The 22,889-nt window shown below is 34.3% G+C and overlaps 1 protein-coding gene across 5 annotated transcripts in view; it reads left to right on the forward strand.

Annotated features, from left to right (window-relative positions):
* Positions 1–22,889, forward strand: part of ERCC6L2 (ERCC excision repair 6 like 2) — a 141,306-nt gene that overhangs the window by 85,235 nt on the left and 33,182 nt on the right. For all 5 annotated transcript variants that reach the window (XM_074330256.1, XM_074330259.1, XM_019711982.2 and 2 more), the window contains 4 exons: positions 8,234–8,333; positions 13,200–13,352; positions 17,373–17,453; positions 18,729–19,893. In XM_074330256.1, coding sequence (XP_074186357.1) covers positions 8,234–8,333; positions 13,200–13,352; positions 17,373–17,453; positions 18,729–19,893 — 1,499 coding nt within the window. The remainder of the gene's footprint in view (positions 1–8,233; positions 8,334–13,199; positions 13,353–17,372; positions 17,454–18,728; positions 19,894–22,889) is intronic.

The following is a 22,889-nucleotide window of genomic DNA, read 5'->3' on the forward strand; positions in this document are numbered from 1 at the left end:
ACTCAAACAGATACTGGTACATTCATGTTCATAGCAGCATTATCCACAATAGCCAAACGGTGGAAACAACCCAAATGTCCATTGATGGATGAATGGATAAACAAAATGTGTTTTGTAATACAATAGAATATTTAAGGCTGAATAATAGTCTATTGTATTACAAAACACATTTTGTTTATCCATTCATCCATCAATGGACATTTGGGTTGTTTCCACCGTCAGCCTTAAAAAGGAATGAAATTCTTTTTTTCTTTCAGTTTGAGATATAATTGACATACAGCACTGTACGTGTTTAAGGTGTACAGCATAATGACTTAACTTACATATATTGTGAAATGATTACTGCAGTAAGTTAACATCCATCATCTCATATAGATATAAAAAATAAATAAAAGAATGAAATTGTGATATATGCTACAACATGGATGAACCTTTAAGACATTATACTAATTGAAATAAGCCAAATACAAAAGGACAAATATTTTGTCCAAATATGAGGAATCTAGAATAGTCAAATTCATAGAGATAGAAAGTACAGTTGTGGTTAGGGGCTGAGGGAAGGAAGGGAATGGGGAATTATTGTATAATGGGTACGAAGTTTTAATTTGGGATGATGACAGAGTTGTAGATACAGATGATGGTGATGGTTGCAAAACAATGAGAATATTCTTAATGCCACTAAACTGTCCATTTAAAAATGGTTAATATGGTGAATCTTGTGTCATGTATATTTTACCACAATTTAAAAAAAAACAAATGACCCAAGGTGATTTTGATACAATTGACCTTGAATCCACTTTGAAAAACAGTGGAAATTAGATGTGAAACATCCAAACAGGACTTCCCAATGCAATTGTAAAAGAGCACTGAGGAAACATAATTACTTCAGTCAATGACAAGAAATATGAGTATGTTGGGAGGTGGAAGAAATTCATCAAGTATGGCAAATACAAAGCATAGCAAAGTGTCAGAAATAAGGCCAAACATAAATATGAATGGATTAAACTCCCTTTTTTAAAAAAGAGGGAAAGTAAAAAAAGTTAGATTCAAGTTTATGCTTATGTGTGTGTGTGTGTTTGTGTATACACACAAAGATATCAATGGTTATAATAATAAAAATGTAGAAAATGTCTAATCAGGGAGATGGTCACAAAATGAGTGGCAATGTTAATATTAAGCAAATTATTAATAGAATTCAAGTCACAATGCATTAAGGAAAACAAAATGGGGAACAACCCATGAGGAAAGTGTAATAGTCACTACATAACAAACCCCAAACTCTTATAATCCAAATTCACAATTATGATGGAATACCTAATATTCCTCTCTCAAAAAATAATAGATCAACTAGGCAAAAAAAAGTACATAAATTATTTGAATAATAGTTATCGGTGACAGAGCTCAGATCTCAGACTGGCAGAAGCTGTGGAAGGCAGTGGTAGGCTTCATGGTACATGAAAGCTGCAGTTAGACTGCATACCTGTAGACACCTGGGACATGAGTTTATGGGTAGAGGAATACAATGTAATATGTAAGGCCCTGAGAAGAAGCTGAGATGAGATTCTTTGGGAAATTAAGACATTTAAAAGCAGTGTTGTATACAGGAGAAATATGGAAACAGACACACACACGCAGGCCCAGGCAGGACACATAACCAGAAATGACCTAAGAAGATTTTAAGCCTTCATCCTGAGCAGCTCCTGAGGTTCAAAATACACCCTGCTAATTAGTGAATGTTTTCCATACCAGTTTGCAAAGACTGGGAGAAGTCACTGATTTATCGAATGGCCAATTTTCAACAAAAACCAGCAAGACATCCAAAGAAACAGGAAAACATAGCGCATCCCAAAGAACAAAATAAATCTCCAGAAACCATCTCTGAAGAACATAGGCATAGGCCTTACTAGAAAAAGACTTTAAAATAACTGTTCTAACCTTAAGAGATAAATGAAAACTTAGACAACAAAGTAAAAGAAATCAGGAAAACAATATATGAACAAAATCAGAATATAAAAATGAGGTAGAAATTGTAAAGAGAACAAAAATTCTGGACCTGAAAAATATAACTGAATTGAAAAAACAAAAAGCCACTAACGGGGTTCATCAGACTTGAATAGGTGTAAGAAGGAATCAGCACACCTGAAAACAGATCTGAGGAGCACAAGGGGAAAAATGAAGAAAAGTGAACATAGGCTAAAGGATAGCCTATGATACATAGCAACAGACCAATATATGCATTGTGGGGTTCCCAAAAGGAGAGAGAAAGAGAGATGGTGAAATTCTGATTGAAATAATAATTTTTCAAATTTGAGGAAAGACATAGATAAACAAATACAAGAAACTCAACGAACTCTATGTAGGAGAAATCCAAAGAGACTTGTACTGAGACACATTATCATTAAACTGTCAAAAGTCTAAGATAAAGAATCTTGAAAGCAGCAAGAGAAAAGCAACTTGTAATGTCAAAGAAATCCCAAGTAAGATTAAAATAGGATTTCTCAGTAGAAACCTTGCAGGCAAGAACACACTGGGATGATATATTTAAAGTGCCAAAAGAAAACAAACTCAACTGAGAATTCTATATTCGATAAAACTGTCCTTCAAAAATGAGGGAGAAATTAAGAAATTCCTAAACAAAACTGAGTGAGATTATTACCACTAGACCTGCCCTACAAGAAATGCTAAAGAGACACTTAAAGGTTCAAATGAAAGGACTCTTAACAGTAACTCAAAGCCATATGAAAATATAAAGTTCTCCAGTATATGTAAGTATGTGGACAAATATATAAACCAGTATTATTTTAATTTTGCACTCTAATTCAACTTTTTATTTTCTACAGGATTTAAAATTTAAAAATATAAAAAATAATTATAAATTTGTGTTAATGGATATATGATATATAAAGAGATAATTTGTGACATCCATAACATAAATGTAGGGGGCAGAGCTGTAAAGGAAGTTTTTTTTTAATGCAACTGAATTTAAGTTGGTATCAATTTAAAATATTGTTATAACCACTGGATGTTCTATGTAGGCTGCATGATAACCACAAATATGTATAGAATTTACACAAAAGGAAATAAGAAATCAAAATATGTCACTGAAAAACTCAGGTAAATGAAAGGGCAAAAGTAACACTTTCCATAACATTACTTTACATGTAAATGGATTAAACTTCCCAATCAAGAGACATAGATCGGCAGAATAGATCTTTATTTTAAAAAGTATCCAACTATATGCTGACTATAATATGGATAGGTCTAAGGACATGCGTAGGTTGAAAGTGAAAGGATAGCAAAAGGTATTCTATGCAAATAGTAACCAAAACAAAGCAGGGGTGGTTTACAAATATCATACGAAATAGACTTTAAGTTGAAAACTGTTACAAGCGACAAAGAAGAATGTTACACTTTATAGTTATTTTAGCCCTTTCATTTATTTTCTGTATTTCTTATAGCTATTTTGTCCTTCATTTCACCCATTACTTTGTGTTTACCGTATTTTTTTAGTGACATGAAAAAAGATTCAACTCACCAAGAAACAATAATAATTATAAACATAAATGTACCAAACATTTGAGCTCCAAAATATATAAAGCAAACACTGACAATATTTAAAGGAGTAAGAGACGGGTCCATAATAATAGTAGGAGATTTCAATATTCCACTTTCAATAATGGATAGAACATTCAATCAGAAGATCAATAAGGAAAGTGAGGACTTGTACATCATTACAGACAAATTGGACCTAACAGACCTAATAGAGAACTCTCTTTACAGCAACAGCAAAATACACATTTTTATCAAGTGCCAGTTGAACATTTTCCACAATAGACTATATGCTGGGCCACAGATAATCCTTCATAAATTTTAAATGATTAAAATCATATAGTTTCTTTTTCCAATCACAATAGAATGAAAATGAAATCAACAGCAGAAGAAACAGGAAAATTCACAGATATGTTGAAATTAATCAACACTCTTAAACAATGAATGGGTCAAAAAAATCACAAAGGGAATTAGAAAATATCTTATGAAAAATGAAAATTAAGACACAGCATATGAAAACTTATGAGATGCAGCAAAAGCAGTGCTAAAAGGGAAGTTTATAGCTGTAAATGCTTACATTAAAAAAGAAGAAAGGTCTCAAATCAACTATCTAACCTAACACCTTCAGGAACTAGAAAAATTAAAATAAACTCAAAGGTAGCAATAGGAAGGAAATAATAAAGACTAGAGCAGAGATAAATGAAATGAAAGACTAGAAAAATAATCAACAAAACCACAAGTTTTTTCAAAAAGATCAACAAACTTGACAAACCTTTAGTGAGATTGACTAGAAAAAAAGGAGACTTAAAAACTAAAATCAGAAATGAGAAGGGGGACATTACTACTGATTTTACAGAAATAAAAAGGATTATAGGACAGTACTACAAATAATTATAGGCCAACAAGTTGGATAACCTAGATGAAATGGACAAATCCCTAGAAATATACAACCTATCAAGACTGAGCCACAAAGAAGTAGAAAATATGAATAAATCTACAATTAGTAAAAAGATTCAATCAATATAAAAAATGCCTACAAACAAAAGCCCAGGACCAGATGGCTTCGCTGGTGAATTCTACCAAACATTTAAAGAATTAATACCAATCTTTTTCAAACTCTTCCAGAAACTGGAAGAGGAGGGAGTACTTCTTAACTTATTCTATGAGGCCAGCATTACATTGATACCAAAGTCAGACAAAGACCTATAAGCAAAGAAAACTTACTAACCAGTATTTCTTATGAATATTGATAGAAAAATCCTCAACAAAATATTACCAAACCTAATCTGATAGCATGTTAAAAGAGCCAAGTGGAATTTATTCTTGGTTTGCAATGCAAAAATCAATCGATGTAATATGTTACATTAACAGAAGTAAGGAAAAAAGACACACAATCATCTTAATAAATGCAGAAAAAGCATTTGATGAAATTCAACATTTTAATGATAAAAACACTCAGCAAACTGGAATAGGAGGAAACTGTCTCAACATAATAAATGCCATTTATGAAAAACCTACAGCTATTATCACGCTCAGTGCTGAAAGATTGAAAACTTTTCCTCTAACAATTTGAATAACAACAGCAAAAGGAAAGGATTCCTGTTTTTACCACAAAAGAACAAATATTATATGACCTCACTAATAAGGGGTACCTAGGTTTGTCAAATTCATAGAGACAGAAAGTAGAATGGTGGTTACTGGGGTTGGGGATGAGAATGAAGAGTTATTTTTTATTAGGTGCTGTGTTTCAGTTGAGGCAGATGAAGAAGTTCTGTAAATGGATAGTCGTGATGGTTGCACAACACTGTCAGTGTACTTAATGTCACCGAACTGTACATTTAAAAATGGTTAAAAGGATTAAATGTTATGTTATGTATATTTTACAATAAGAAGGAGGAACTCAAGAGAGAAACAATTATTTATAAATAATAACAATGAAATCACTGAGTCAATATTGAAGTTCTGATGCAAATTTAGAGTTTTAAATTTATTTCTTACAAAAGAAAGACTGAAAGTAAATGAAAGAAGGATATCATTTAGAAAACTAGAAAAATAATAAAATAAACCTAAGGGAAATAGAGGAAATAGTACAAATTATTAAGTTAAAAGCAAAACATAATAAATCAAAATTTTACATCTTTCATTGAAAAGAATAAAATAAATTTTTGAAAATTCTGATCTGAGGAAAAAAGCAAATACACAGAAAAGCTTAGGAAGCAGAAAGTCCGAATAACTACCAATAGTATTTATTTGTAATAGCTAACATTTTTATGTACAGTTTTATACCAGTACATTTGGAAATCTACATGAAAAGAACTTTTTCTAGAAAAATATCAGTGATTAAGACTGACTAAAGATGACGTGAAAAAATAATCAAATAATTTTAGAAGAAACTGAAAGGATAGTCAAAGATGTAAACTTTATGAAGGACTTAGGCTCAGTTATTTTTTGTGTTGTTGTTTTTTTAAATAGAGATACTTCATTTATTTTTCAATGCTACACAAATTATCAAAAATATGTATTGGTCACTTAGTATTTATAAGATGTCACATGAAATACTATGGTAGTCAAAGCAAATCAGATGTGGATTTTGTCCTTATAGAAATTTGAATTACCCATTACTATTTCCTGGATAGATGTAATTCAGTTTATGACACACTCTTATTATGATCCCCCCAGTTATAATACACATAATACTGTGCTGGGTACAAAGTAAAGCAAATTAGCCTCAGTGCTTTAACAGGCAGTAAGAATAAGGGCAAAGAAATAACAGCAACATTGATTTCATGTTTACTGTGAGTCAGGAACTGTTCTAAGTGCTTTCCATGGATTATCTTATTTAAAACTCAGGATATCCTTATGGGATAGGCACTATTATCATACCCATGTCATGTGAGGAAGTTGAGGCACAACAAACTTAAGTAATTGCTCAAGCAGGGTCAGGATCTGAATCCATGCAATCTGTATGACTGCAGAGCCTACATGTTTAACCAGCCTCTCACCACTGATGGCTGTCAAGTAAAATTGTTAAATGAAAACCACAGAAAAATCTCCATTGTTCCTTTGTCTTAGGATATTTGTTGTAATTTTGTTCTTTTTCACTAGGCCTTCAAGACCTAACATCTTATTTATCCCAGGATTCCCATAAAGCACAGTGCTGTGGTACTCAATGAAAGTTAGTTGACAATAAAACTAAATCAACGGTATTCCTCTTCCCTTCCCTCTCCTTCCATTGACTCTGGTAGGAGGAACCAAGAAAAGAAATGAAGATCTTGACCCCCATACTGTGTAACACTTTCTCGACACTGTCTCTACATGGTAAAAGACCCGTCCTGTAATATATCCCTGCTTTATATACCAAGAAATTGGTGACGCATAGGTCCAAAGTAACGTGTACAAGGTTTTTGTCTTTAAAGATGAAAGAATCTGTATTCTAACACAGTCTATCCCATTCACCAAACAGTTGGCTGAGCAGACACCCAAAAGAAGTTTCCTTTGATCCATATTTTTTTAGAGCCTAAATCCACTGTGGGAGAGAAAGGGATTATGAGCCCCTCTGTATCCAGGCTGCAGGATGGAAGTGATAATGCAGTAACTTAGCCCTCCTGAGCTGTTCGCAGGAGCCCCCAGTGTCCTCTGGGGGTTTAAGACATTTCAGAACCTCAAGATGCCCTCTCGTAAAACCCTTTTTGTGGAGGAATGGGTGCAGGAGGTAGAGGGAGCACCATCTATAAGAACACAGCATAACTGTACAAGGTCAAAAGCATGAAGCAGTATGGCCTTGCCCCTAATCCCCCGCCCCCGCCCCGTGACTATAACAGGTATTTAGAAGCAGGTGACCTCATTCAGAGCAACCAATAAAGCCCCCACCTGGGAGAAGCTGCAGGGTTTAGCCCCGTAGTTAACCAGTGTGGTGAGTCAGGTTAGAGTTTTAATTAGCACTGAGGTTCCTATCAAAACACCTGCGGTACTAGTCCACCGAGTTAATCAGTCAAGCAGACCCCATGGAAATCTCTGTGGATAAGGGCTGTAAATCTACACTTCCATAGGCTTGCCAGTTGATTAACTGCTTTTCCCCAGGTTTTTTTTTTTTTTTTTTTAAACAGTTTCACTGAGGTCTGACATACAATAAACTACATGTGTTTAAAGTGTACAATTAATAAGTCTTGATATATGTATACACCTGTGAAACCATCACCACAGTAAAGAGAGTGAACGTATTCCTCACCCCCAAAAGGCCCCTGTGCCACTTTGTAATCCATACATCCTGCCCCTCCCCAGGCCCCAGCCCCAAACAACCACTGATCTGCTTTCTATCACTATGGATTAGTTTGCATTTTTGAGAGTTTTATATAAATGGAATCATTTGGGAATATTCATAAGCTTAAGACCATCATGAAAGAAAAATCTGAATTTAGGAAAAGGTTTTGGACAATGGAAGGTGATGTTTGTAACAGAAATGAAGTTGAGATGTACATTTTCTATAATATTTTTCTCCTTCATGACTGATCTTTTTATATGAATTTCTATTTTACATTATTAAGTAATATAGCATATCTAAAACAAGTGTTTCTTTTTAATTAAAATTTTACTAATATTCCACTTTTATGTCCAAAAGATACTGCATGAACGCAAAGTTGTGTTACTTGATTTTTGTTTGCTTTTGTTTTTAATCTCATTGCAGAGCATACAGGATTGGGCAATACAGGGACGTCAAAGTGTTTAGGCTGATATCCCTGGGAACTGTGGAGGAGATCATGTACTTACGACAGGTATACAAGCAGGTAAATAGATTTCCTGTTTTCTCATTAAAAAGTAAACATGCTATTTTCAAAAATTAGGAACAAATTTGTGTAAAAATATGTTTTTAATTTTATTCTAACTATAATATGGAATTTAATAAGATTATGAAATATACTCTAGAACACACTTCTCTAAAACAGATTAATGCTTAGGTTCATTGAGTTTTAGAGCTGAAAGTTTCTTAGGGTAGTACTTCTTAAACTTTAATGTGCACATGAATCACCTAGGGATCTTTAAAACCCAGATGATTTAGTAGGTCTGGGTGGAGCCCAAGATCCTGCATTTTTAACAAGCTCCAAAGAGTGCCAACACTACTAGTCTGCAGACCACAATTAGAGTAGCAAGGTCACAGTTTCCCAAACTGTGGGCCAAGACATGGTATGTCACAGATGGGACACAGGTGCACTGAGACCCTGAGCCCACAGCTCTGGGAAGCAAGTTTACCGAAGCCAGCTTCCAGCCTTGAGTAACAACTTCTGTTTACTCCAGGTAGATGTTCAGATGTTACCGTTTTCCATCTGTGCCATGACATGAAAAAGAGTGGGGAGAAATGCCTTAGAGGTATCTAAAGCAACCCCTTCATGTTATACATAATGAAACTGGGACCCAGAGCCACCCCAGTAAATGGAATTATAGGAATCGAACTCAAGGGCCCTGACTGCTTACTGTGCTGGTGCTTTTAGTATTCATCTAAAATTGCATTAACTCGTTAATATCCTTAGGGTATCAATTACTATTCCATGTATGCCTCTAAATAAACAAAGTTTATTTAGTTTATAACTGCTCACTTGAGAAGATCTGGAATGAGGTTCAAGTTTAATTATAAATGTTAAATTTGAATTACTCCCTATATATTGAGCTGGCATCCCTTTAAGAGCAAACATCTGCCACATGTGGTGGTAGTTAACCTAGGAATGATCCAATCTTAAATTCATGCTGTTTTCTTAATTCTAAAAATAGGATTGTACACAGCAGGTTTTGTTTTTTCTTTAAGTACTTAGCTCTATAAGAAGCCTTTCATCTTTTTGTTCCTTGGTATAGCACAACTACTTAAAAAATATTTTTTAGATGTATTGAACCAATCTTGGAAATAAGTAGGATACTATTTTTTCAGCTTAGGAGCAGGTCCTTAGAATACTATCCTAACCTACCACAATTAAGGGTCTTTCCTCAATCATGTAGTAACTTTTCTCAATCCCATTACTATATCATTTTTAACTATTCATCTGACTCTATAATGAAGTAAAATGACCTGTTACATAATGTATATTATATAATAATGTATAATAAAAAGGCTTAAGAAGAGGAGGATAATTTAAGTTTTCAGAATTTTGTATGATCTAGTTACTTATCAAAATATTTTTAAATGTGTGCCGCTTAAAGAAGATTCAGCCGTAAATTTGGTAGGCACAAGTAAAGATAAGATGGCAATCATGCGAGGAAAAGGCATTAAATGTGATTAAAAGATTGATTGGAGTTTGAATCAAAGGTACATATGGCGTACACACTCTAGACACCCAGGTGGTTCTCAAATCTTTTGGGGGAAAATAATCCAAAATGACGTGTAAAAAGAAAAACCTATAAAAATGTTGGAAAACAAGAAGGGTTTTCTCTGTGGCCCAGAAATTATAAGGAATCCTGAAAGACAAAAAGCAATTAGGATCAGATTAGAGGAGGAAACTAAGCTAAACGCAGTCAGGAAAAGGCTACCGAAAAATGTAGGAGTAACTTCTGGATATTCCAAGGTTAGAATCAGCAGATACTAAAAAAATAAGGGTGTCTTGGGGTTACTGGAGTATCCCTTCTTTGCAGTATCATTGATGATCTGTCGAGGTGATATAACCCTTACAATCTACCCCATTGTACCAAGTTGTAGCCAACAGAGATGTCTGCTCTCAAGTAGAAACAATAATTAGAAATACTGGAGCAAAGAAGCAAGACAGAGCTCCAGATTTTTGCTGAAATCAGGAAGAAAGTTCCTTCTGTTGCCCAGAGGATTAAATACACGCACCTCTCCCACTGTGGATAATCACTGCTGTGGGCTGAGATAAGCATCCAAGATATTTGAAGACAGATGAATACCCAACAAAAATAATTACTGAACAGTTTAGGAAAATAAACACTGAAAGTGGCCCTCAAAGGTATCAGGTCCTAATCCCTGGAACCTGTAAATGTTATATGGGAAACAGAGTCTTTGCAAATGCGATCAAATTAATGATGTTGAGATAGGAGATCAGCCTGGATTATCCCGGTGGGCCCTAAATCACAGTTGTCCTCATAAGAAAGAATCCAAGGGAAATCTGGCGCAGACTGGAGAAGGCAGTGTAACCACAGAGGCAGAGACTGGAGTGAGGTAGTCACAGACTAAGGCACGCTGGAAGCCACCGAAGCTGAACAAGGCAAGGAATGGCTTCTCCTCTAGAGCCTCTGGAGAGAGAACGTGGCCTGCCAAAACTTTGATTTCAGCCTAGAGATACTCAGTTCAGACTTCTGGTCTCCAGGCTGTCAGAGAATGAGTTTCTGTTTTTTTACGTCACCAAGTTTAAGCCACAAAGTTTATAATGTTACAGGAACCATGGGAACTAATACGGTCACTCAAAAAACAAAAAAAATTAACGTCAGAGAAAACAGAATAATAGAAGAGAGTAAAAGAGATTTTAAAAGAAATATAAATAATATATTCAAAAGGTAAGTGAGGTAGTAGGACCCTGGAAACAAGAACAGAGTAGTAGGGAAAGAATCCATTAGAGATCCCAAAAGTGAAAAATTCCAGAGATAGGCTGAGAAGCAAAGAGCAAAGTTTTCATTTAAAAGAAAGAGCCAAGCAATTCTAGAGTACGGAGCAAAAACGACAGAGATAAAACACATATCAGGAAAGTTACAGGAAATGCAGGCTGCTAGATCTAGAAGTTCTAAGACCAGTCTTATAGTTGAAGAAGGGAACAGAAGAAAGAGAAGGGAAGGAGCCCCAAATAAAGGAAGAAATGTGTAAAAAGTAGAAAATTAGTCCACAAGTTATTTGGGCCTACCAAGTGCTAAATAGGAGGAATGAAAATAGATCCATGGTTACACCATCTTTCTGTAATTGTAAAGCACCAAGATAAAGTGAAAAATCCTTAAAATGTCCAGAGATAAACTTTCTGAAGAGAAAAGAAAAGTGAATTTTTAATTCAAAGCTTTCCACAAAAGAAGATGGATACATTTAGCCTTCACTTTTACTGAAACCACTTTGGAAAAACGTTTTTTTTTTGTTTTTTTTAACTTTTATTTATTTTAAGTGTGTTTTTCCAGGACCCATCAGCTCCAAGTCAAGTAGTTGTTTCAATCTAGTTGTGAAGGGCTCAGCTCACAGTGGCTCATGCGGGGATCAAACTGGCGACCTTGATGTTTAGAGCACGGCGCTCTAACCAGCTGAGCTAACTGGCCACCCTGGAAAAACTTATTTTAAGTTCAAAATAATGTGCCTTTTGTAAGTTTTGTGATAAAATTTTGGTAGGAAACTTATAAAGATTCAGATTGAATGCTTACAAATTACTTTGGTGATTATATTTATTAGTTCTGCAGTCTGACAATAAATACAGTGTTTAAGGTAGAGTCAGTAGCAAGGCTACAATCGTCAGGTAACTGGGCCATCAGGTGCATCAATTGCTATTGTGAGTCTGTATTCCCAGGACTATAGCCCATGTTTGGGGATATTGATGTCAAACTGATTGAGTTGGTGTGTTGATTCAGAACTTCTTCAAACTAAGGTCCCAAGAACCTTGTTTTAAGATGGACATCCTGGAGGTGAAAAATTATTACACGTATAAATTTAGGATTTAGCCAAACCCAGGTATAAATACTAAAACTGACACTTCCTAGCTGGGTAGCTGTAAACAAGGCATGTCATTTCTCTAAACTTAAATTTATTTATTTCTAAAATAGAGAAACTCGAGTTTATTTCTAAAAGAGAGATAATATCTTATAGGGGTGTAGAGATTAAATGAGAGGATATAAAAATGCTACATGTGTAGTAAGTGCTCAGTAAATAGCATCTTATTATTAAGAATAACTTTAATTGCCTAGAGTAATTTATTACAGTGCAATTCAACTCTGATGATAATCACAATAACGTACCATCTGACTAACCCTTCTATCAACAATAAACTGAAGTTGTCTTCCATTCTGTGCATTCTTTGTTTCTTCCAAGAAATTTTAAAGTATGCATGGGGTTAATCAGATTGTATTTACATTACCTTTAGTAAAATAGCCAGTAAATAAAGAGGCCCATTAATGTTGATACTAAAGTGGCATGTATCCCTAAGGGTTCCATGGCAGTGGTCTTCCTATATTCAAAATTGTTTCAAAGATGCAACGTTTCTAAACAGTGATTGGGTTTTTGCTGTTAGTTGACAACATAACCATGGCCAGTTAGTTCGACACCAATGTGGTTATCATATAATGACCTAAGATTATAATTTAACTTTGGTAACCTAGTGATTATTTCTGACAGCTTTAGTAGTTCCTGTTGTAGTAAAAGTCCAGAGAGGAGGAAAGTGTATCCGCATGTGTGCCTATATTATTAAACATTTTACGTCAGGTTGATAGTCCTTAGAGATGTGATCTTGACTGAGTTGGTAGAAAACAGATAAAATAGGAAATATAAGATTTCTTCAGTAGGACTGGCCAGATTATTACTATTATTTCACCATAATGGCAACATCTGCTAGGGAAATTAAAATAAAATTTCCTCCCTAAGGAGATTCTGCCTGCTCCAGCTAAAGCTGTGTATATACAGGGAATGCCAGGAAATTCTGACATATTGTTGGAGCAAACACTTCAAAAATGTCTTGTTTTTTCTGTTTTAGCAACTTCACTGTGTGGTGGTTGGAAGTGAAAATGCCAAGCGATATTTTGAAGCAGTTCAAGGATCAAAAGAGCATCAAGGAGAGCTTTTTGGGGTCTCTAATCTCTTCAAACTAAGGTCCCAAGGGTCTTGTCTTACGAAGGACATCCTGGAGGTGTGAAATTGTTCTCTGACCTTCTCAGTAATCTTTTAAACATGGTTTTCTCCCTCAGGAAACTTGAAATATAATTACTGGTGCCTTTTCAGGGAAGTTTTTGGTTTTCTTCAAAAAAATGCCTTATGTTTAGAATTTCTACTTTTACAGAAATAAGAAATGAATTATTGTACCTCTAAACTAAGATTTCCTCCTTCTTAGTTATACATAATGCACACATACAAATACAGATATGTATACTAAATAGAGTGACCTCCAAGACATTTTCAGACTGGCAAAGAGAAGTTTATTATTTTGAAAACAGCTGTTGAATTCAGGAACGAAAAAAACGAGACTTTCCTAAATAAACAAAAACATGAAATGTGTTTTGATTAAAAGTTACCAAATATTCCCTGAGATGCACTCTCATGTCTCATGGAGATTTTTGTTTTTTGTTCCCAGTAAAAATTCCACACCAATATTTCAGACTCTCCCAGTTGTGTTCATCCTCAGCATACAGATGTTTCTTATTCTTCAAACAGGATATTTATATTCTTTAAAAATGAGTTTTAAATTCTTGAATATACTTGACTATTAAGGATATTAACCTATTTTTCTAGTTGATATTGATGTGAGAATCATAAAATCCTGGAATATCATCTTTTTCAACCCCCTCATAATTCCATAGACCTAGTCTTGAATTAAGGATATTTTCCTTAACGTCCAGGACTTTGTAGTAAAACCTTAAATACTTCTTTGATTCAGTAAATACCATAAAGACAGTTCAAGGAACAATTGGTTCCTGTCCTTAAAGAACTTAGATCATCTTCATGGGAGGTGGAAGAGAACATTTACATAATAAACATGTAACCTCAGAAAGCATATGTTAAGCAAGTTCAGCTGCAGTGTGACTCCAACCTAATGCTATCAAGTGATCACTGATAATGGTTAACAGGAAGGTGTATATCATTTGTATCCTGGGAATATTGCCCCTGTTACACAATGTTTGGTGTCTACTGCTGAGTTTTTATCTTATAGTAACTGTTTGATTCTGAATTTAAAGTCCCCCTTTCTTTGATCTTTTTCTTTTTTTAAAAATATGTTATTTCTTTTTATGGACTTGTTTTCCCATTCTTCTTCTCTAATCCATAACTTTATTTGTCCTCCAGGACCCCCTCAGACCTTACTCCATCACAGCGCACTACCCAACATACCAGCCTATGTTCATGTTTCTAATTTGAAATCATTATCTATAAAACACATTAGCATTATGTTACTTATCCTGTTTTCTGCCATATATCAGTTTAGTTTTCTATTTTATGAGAATAGCCACTGATTCCTTTGTTAAACAAGTATTAGGTGATACATATCAGTATGACAAGTTATTAAATGGAAATTTCTCTTGTTCTCTGGTCATCCTAAGTGTGTCTTGTGTCTCCTCCAAGAGTGTTTATTTATTACTGACAGGACCATCCAGGTCTTTTGTTTGTGGTAAAATGTGCTTAACTTCTTGCTAGGCATGTCATTAGCACTCAGTTACTAAATATTGAATTACGATTGCTCATTGGTTATCAACAGAATTTAAAATTATTCAGGCCTGGTTATAGTCATGCTGCTTTTTGCCAAATGATATTTTAAAATATTATTCCAAGCCCTGTATAGTGAAAGCATATATCATAACATAAAAGAAGTATTTTATTTCTTGTGATACGTTTTTAATTTTTAAAAGCTGTAGAAAATCCCTTTTAAAATGTTTTAAGATATAGAAATTTGAATTTATAGACCATTTTTAATCTGATGATTTCTAAGCAATTTAGTTCTATTTTTCATTGACTTTCTTATTTATATTGTGGTTTCTCTTTAGAGTTAGATATTAAGAGTTCATTTCACAAATATTTATTGAGTATATGCTAAAATGTCAAGTACTGTTCGTAGAACTAGGCATACAAAAGTGAATAGACAAAAGTCCTGCCTACAAAAAAATTTACTTTCTATTTAGGGGAGACAAATAATAAACAGAAAAAATAAGTGAACCATGTAGTATATTATGATGATAGGTTCCAACGCTGAAAACAGAGCAGGGAGACGATGAGGAGGTCCCGGAAGCTCTAATGCATAGCAGAGTGACAACAGTCGATAGTACTGTATTTTATACTTCAAAATTGCTACGGGACTAGATCTTAAATGTTCTCACCACAAAAAGCAATGATAATTATGTGATATGATAGAGGTGTTAGTTGAAGCTATAGGTGGTAATCATATTGCAATACATACATGAAATCAATATGTTGAACACCTTCAACGTGTACAGTGTTATATATAAATCGTATCTCAATTTAAAAAAATGAGAGCAGGATGGGAAATAGGGAGACTGTCAAGAAAACAGCATTTCGATTTTAAGTGGAGTAGCCAAGGAAGCACTCACCTTGAGATTGCATTTGGTTCTTTGAACAGACTAGGGAGGAAGATGTGGTTTAGACCGAGGAACAAATGCAGAGGCCCTAAGGGAGGGGTATGCCCAGTGTGATTTCAGAATGGCAGGGAAGCCAGAGTGGGGCCAGAGAGTGACAGGAAGCCAGGCCATGCAGGAACTGTGGCTTGGAGTGAGATAAGCAATTCGAGGGCTCTGAACAGAAGAATGACATAGTCTGATCTCTATTATCTAGATTAAATATTAAGGATTTGACTGTAGAAGTACAAGAGTAGAAGCGAGAAGTGAGCAAGCTAGGAGGATAATGCAATAATCCAGCCAGGAAATGATGGTGGTTTGGGCCAGGGTGATAGTGGTGATGGATCAGATGGAGGGTATGAGAAAAAGAGAGGAGTTAAAAGATGAATCCAAGGTGTTGGGCTGCACAGCAGAAGACTGGAGTTGCCATTTACCTATCACAACAGGGCTCTGATAGCTTGAGGGATTTCGGGTGCTGCTAGTTGGATCAGTTGCAGCCATTTAGCTTCTGTTGAAAAGATAAAAGACAGTACCAGGAAGGAGGCTTCACACTCCTTTGCAGTAATGGCTTCTAGGCATTGGAAGGAAAGGTCTCATGACAACTGAGGAACTGTTTATCATTCTCTAGAGTTCTGTGGGGGAAATTCTCACTTGTTGTCCTGGATACTGGGTAGCTGGAGCCATGCCATTGAGATGTCTGTATATTCATAAGTTGGGCATTTGTAACTCTGGTGATTGTAGTGTTATTTCCCCCTGTTCTAGCAACAAAGCTTAAAAAGAGAAATATTTAACTTCCTTTTGAGGGAAAATTTAATATTTTAGAATCTAGGCAATTAAATAAATCAGCTAAATGATACACCAAAAGCTTTAAAAGCATAAATACTCTCCCAAAAGATGAGCAAACCTGTTATATAATTAAGACCTTTGATCTTCAAAAAAAAGACCTTTTGTTTTAGTTTCATATTAGGATGAAACTTTTTTATTTTGATGTCTACTACACCTAAGGAATCAATAAACATATTAATAAACATGCACAATAAACATACTAGCAATGTAGGCTAGACTATCAAGTTCCCAACACTCAACATTATCGGTGTTTGAAATGTAGGTAATATATCCTTAGTATAATTATTATATATAGACATGGTTATTATAATCATATAATATACACTATATATATATATGTATATAGTATATATATATATATATATAATAGTATATATATGTATATATAGATATATGTATATATATGGCATTTTTTCACCCTCCCTCACCTACTAGAGCTTTTAATGGAGTTGGCTGAAAATCATTATTAATTTTCTATCTGAAAAAGTAAGCTTTAAGACAAGAAATAAGTATTTTATGGGTCCAGCATGCTTCCGCTCTGCCAGTCTACGACCTAAGAATTAAGAGTATTTTAAAATGTTATATAAAGAAGTTCCTTAATTAGCAAATTGAAAAATAACATTAAGAGAGCTAAAGCAAGCTGCACTCAGTTTTCCTTTCTTAGCTCCACATTTTAGCCTGCTGTGGCTATTGCTTATCTGTTTGTTTTACCCCCTGTTTTACATAGCCGTGTGCATTCTTTATAGAGAGAAGGCCAAGTGGAAGCAGGGATCCTGACAGCGACGACATGGTTGAAAGAGGAGCCTCCAGGACACAAACTAGAAACAGTAAGCAGTTTTTGGATGTCACCCAGAACTCCTAGAAAACATGGACTGTGACTTTCCCTTTTCCTTCATTTTTCAATGTGTAAAGAAAAAGTGTTTTTAAAAAATCAAGGACCCAAAGTCAGAGGGCTGCCAGAAAAATTAATAATTTAGCCTGATTTAACATTTCGTATTATAAGAGCAAATTCAGGAGCATGCATCAGGCATTTGCATCTAGATTGAAATTTTAACTATACCAAATTGTAAATCCGAAATTAAATACACTGTATAGGTTACTACTCCAACCTAAATAATGTTTTAGTAAACAACAAATGGAATGGGAAAATAGCCATCTAAGTGTATTTAAGATTATCAAATCCAAACATCAAATTATTCTCTTATTCAGTAGATATGTTATTTTATCTGTCTTTAATCTTGTAATCTTTTTAGTAGTTTGTCATTTCATATACTATAAAATCTATATTGTCACCAAAAGGCCTTTTTAAAAGTAAAAAATATATGTGAAGTTTTTTGTTGTTGTTGCTAATTTTACCTTGTTTGTTTTTAGGGATTTATGTAAATTTATACTAGCCCAATGATTTGGAATATGGGGTGAATATTTTTCAAAATTTATAGAAATGCATGAATATCAAATGTTCACAGGAATATGGCTAGATAATACTTTCCCAGAATCTTACTAATAAAGCCTCAGTTTTATGAAACTGAAGGATACATTTAGCTCTGACTGGTATGAAAAAATTAAATACTGGATTTAAATTTGTAGCAAATTTCTCTTCAAAATATCTTCAATATTTTCTTTATTTCTGGTTGTCAAGATCCTACCTAATCTTAGTTTTAATTGATTAGAACCATTTTCCAATTGCAAATTCTTTACTTTGTTAGCTCCTACAAATTTTTTTGCTCTTAAAGCGAGAGTAGGAGCATCTGCTAGACAACAGTAAACAATGAGAGGTGTGCTTTTCACGTTTGAGGCCAAAATCGGTCCCTGCCTCTTGCAAGCTGACAACTTGGCTCTGTGTTTTTCTTATAAATAATTTGGTCACATGGTATTCTAGTTTAACCTTTTATTTATTTTGGAAAGTTATTCAACTTGAAAAGAGGAAAGAGTGTGTACCAGACTATAATATTAAATCCTTGACATTTGTTTACTAAATGTACTTTTACAAAATACCAAGTGATATACAAATTATATGCCCAAATTTAATTCCTTTCCAGTGTGATAGATTGATGTCATTATCTTGATGTTTTCTAATATTTCTGTCATTGCTTCTCATATAGCCGAGAGAGCCCGACTGTCAAGAACACAGAGGTCCAGAACAATCTGCAGAACCACTGGCAAAAGAAGCGTGTGGTCTCTGCAGTGATTTTAGTGATGATGAATCAGTGGAAAACTCAAGAATAAAGACTGCTAAAAACAAAGCATCTGACTCAAGTAAAGCTTCAGGTTCTTCTGGACAGATTACCTTACTCCAGTGTGGTTTCTCTAAATTGCTTGAGACAAAATATAAAGCAGTTGAGGATAGTGATGAAAATATTGCATCTGACGATGAAAGTTCTGAGGAACAGCCCACATGCCTTTCAACAGAAACTAAAGATGTTGGTTGTCAAAAAAGTCACGACTCTCTTGGTACTTCAAAACATCAAAAATTAGCTAACATCTTAAATCCAAATAAAAACTGCATTTTTGATAAAAGTGAGAAGATTTTAGAACAGAATGTTTCTTCTGAGTCTGATGATGAGAAAAATGTTAAAAATACAGCTGACCACCATTGCATTTTACAGAATGCCACAGAATCAGAAGATAGTGATGTCATCTTTCCCACACAATATACAACTCAGAAATTCCCTAAGAATAGTATGGGGTTTCAGCCACCAGTGGATGGATCTGAAGATTCTGAAACAGAAAACCCTGTAAAAATAAGAAATAATGGTGATGATAGAAAGACCGATGTCAGAGGAAATGGACTAATTTCAAAACAATTAAATCCTGAGAACATGACCCTGAAATCTACTATGAAAAGAAAAGGCAGTAGTGATATTAGTGATGAGTCTGATGACATTGAAATTTCCTCCAAGTCAAGAGTAAGAAAACAAAGAGCTACTAGTTCTTTGAGGTTTAAGAGGAAAAAGGAAAATAAAAGGGAACTTTACACTTTTACTAAATCAATGAAGAAAGCAAACCAACTGTATGCAACAGACGAAGATTGTAACTCTCAGACTATTGATGACTTCTCATCCTCAGATGATGATTTTTCTGTTAGCCATATCAGTTTCTCTAAAGAGAGACACAGACCAAAACCTATAAAAGATAGAATTGATTTCTCTTCAAAATTGACTAGCCATAAGAAAAATAGCACTTTTGTACCAAGAAAAGCGATGAAAATTTCAAATGAGAGAGTTGTCAGTCAAGAGCAGATGTATGAATCAATGGATAAATTTTTAGGTAACTACATATACATTCTGAAACTTTACTTATTTGTTTTGTGCAAACAGTTCCATAAGATTCTTGAATTAGCTTGTAAAATAGCCCCCTACAATCAAAATACTACATTGAGGCACAAATGAGGAAGTGGGTGGATGGCAGGATAAAGGGAAAACCAGCTTTGATCAAGATAAAGAACTTTTTCATCCCCCCCCACCCCCTCCATGTGTCCTGTTGGAATCACAGCCCCTCCACTCCCATAAATACTAATTGTTCTAACTTTTATAGTGATTACTCTTTTGCATGTTTACAATTTTATCACACAAATATGTATCCCTAGACATTATAGTTTAGTTTCATTTAAAAAAAAATTTTTAGTCTCCTTTAATCTGTAGTATTCCTCCTCCATCCCTTTCATTTCCTCATGATTTATCTGTTAAACAACCTGAGTCATCTATAGAGTTTTCCTCAATTAGCATTTTGCTAATTGTGTATTCTTGGTACAGTTGAACATATTCCTCTGCCTTCTGTATTTCCTACAAATGAGCAGTATCTGATACTTGCATCAAACTCAGGTTCATTCCTTTGACAAGACAGAAGTTAATGTTTGGCAGGACCATGGGAGGCACAAAATGTTACTGGTCTCTCTCTTATCTTGGCAGCCCTTGATGCTTAAAACCTGGAAATATTTATTTAGAGTAGAAAAATGATGTTTTCTACTTCTCTTATTTCTTCTTCATTTGTTAGTTAGAATGCTTCTATAAGGAGATACTCACATCTACTGGTACTTACACAGTGGTATAGTTCATATGGAGAAGGCAGGGAATATACTTCTTTTCTTTGCCAGTTTTTATTATAATAAAATTGTTTCCCTGTCATCCCTAGAAGGGATGATCTTTCTTAAAATCATTATGAATTAATTGTTTCAAACACATTTAATGGGTCTCAATCCATTGCAATTAATATCATTATTGAGGTTCGGTTTTCTCATCTTTGGCCGTGGAAGCCTTTGGACATGAGCACTTTGGTTCCTGAGACCCAGTGACATGATGCTAATCATCTTTGATTGCTACCTAGTATTACAGAATGTTCCAGGATCGTCTCATACATTTTCTGCCCCAGACCTAGAATCAGTCATTTCTCCAAGAAGTCTTGGTTTCGTTTAATGAGAAAAGACCTCAGTCTTTTGCTAGGAATGATCATTGCTACTGCTAGCTTAGTTATTATTTCTGGGCCTTTTCAGGAGACTGTGTGTATGTGTGTGTGTTTATATTTATTATATATTTATATACATACTTACACATGTATTTTACATGTCATGATACAATATGAATTTATATGATACTTCCATATTTATATTGATACTTAATTTGAGATTATAGAGCCTTTACTAAGCCTCTTTGCTGTCACATTTGTATAGCATTTACTCAATGATAATTCTGGTTCTTAAGCATATAGGGAATGATTTCATTATAGTGTCCCATAATTGCTCATTAGTTTTATTCCATATTATATAAAAGTCAAAGAATAAAAATACCAATACTACTACATTATAGCTCCTGGAAACATTAGGATTTTGTTTTGTTTTGTTTAGTTTAGTTTAGTTTTGTTTTGCATGTGATCTCCCATTTCTTCCTATTTTAAAAAATGGATATACTTTGTCTACAGTGTCAAAACATACAGACATTACATTATATACTCTCCCTCTCTTAGACTTAAGTTTATTCTTGATTTTCAGGTAAATTAATGCTTCCCATTAGTCTTTATACCAATGTCTCTTAAGGCATTTTAGTTGTCTGAAATTTATTGTCTAGCATATCCCTCAGGAAGAGCTCATGAGAATAATATTCCCTGAGATTCTTGTTGATAACAGTTTGTGCCCTTTATACTTAAAAGTTATTTTTGCGGGATATAAAATCCTTGGCTCACACACTCCTTTCTTAAGTATTTTAAATATGTAGCTTCTTTTCTTTTGGCATGAAGTGTTGTGTTTTGTGTTCTTTTTTTTCCCCTAGATGCCCAAAGGGTTTTTTCCTTTTCATTATTGTTCATTAATTTTACTAGATTGTATTTTGATGTTTGTCTTAGTCAACTTGGGCTGCTGTAACAAACTGCCATAGACTGGGTGGCTTACGCAACATTTATTTCTCACAATTCTCGAGGCTGGGAGTCCAAGATCACAGTGCCAGCATAGTAAGTTTCTTGGTGAGGGCCCTTTTCTTGGCTTCAGATGGAACCCTTCTTGCTGTGTCCTCACATCGTGGAGAGAGAAATGATCTCTCTCCTGTCTTTTCTTCTAAAGACACTAATCTTACTCATTAGGGTTCCACCTTCATGACCTAATTATCTTCCAAAGGTCCAACTATAGATACCATCACACTGGGGATTAGGACTTCAACATATGAATTGGTGGGGGGACAAACATTCAGCCCATAGCAGTGTTGGTTATTCTGAGTCAATATTCTCATAGTGTAGTTTCAACTCGGTTTTTATTTTCGGAAAGTTTCTTGTACTAGTGTTTTCAGTTACTTTGTTTTATTCCTTTGCTTTGGCTTTCTTCTTTAGGGACTCCTGTTATTTAAATGTTCAGTCTTCTTTTCCTGTCCTCAGAATTTGTCATGTTCTCTCAAATCCTTTATTCTCTTTTTCATTTCTCTTTGCTTTTTTAAAATTTCCTTCTTTTAAAGCATTATCTATTGTGTTCATTCCCTCTTATGTTTCTTCTAGTTTAGTCCTTGTTTCTAAAATAATTTTTAATTTCTAAGTCTTTGCTGAATTCTGCCACTCATTTCTAAGTTATTTTTATTCTGATGTATGTTGTTGCTTCCTGTGTTTTATCATTTTCTTGGTCTTTTACCTCATTTTGAAATCAGTTACAATTTAATCTGTTTTGTGAGCACATATTTCTGGCATGTTCAATTTTTTCCTAAATAAATTCTGCTTATTCTCTTTTATAATAACTTTTATGAGATTTGACCCTCTTGCTTATTTTTATAGAAATTATTTTCCCTGAGTTT

This window comes from Rhinolophus sinicus, linkage group LG04, assembly GCF_036562045.2.
Source record: "Rhinolophus sinicus isolate RSC01 linkage group LG04, ASM3656204v1, whole genome shotgun sequence".
NCBI lineage: Eukaryota > Metazoa > Chordata > Mammalia > Chiroptera > Rhinolophidae > Rhinolophus > Rhinolophus sinicus.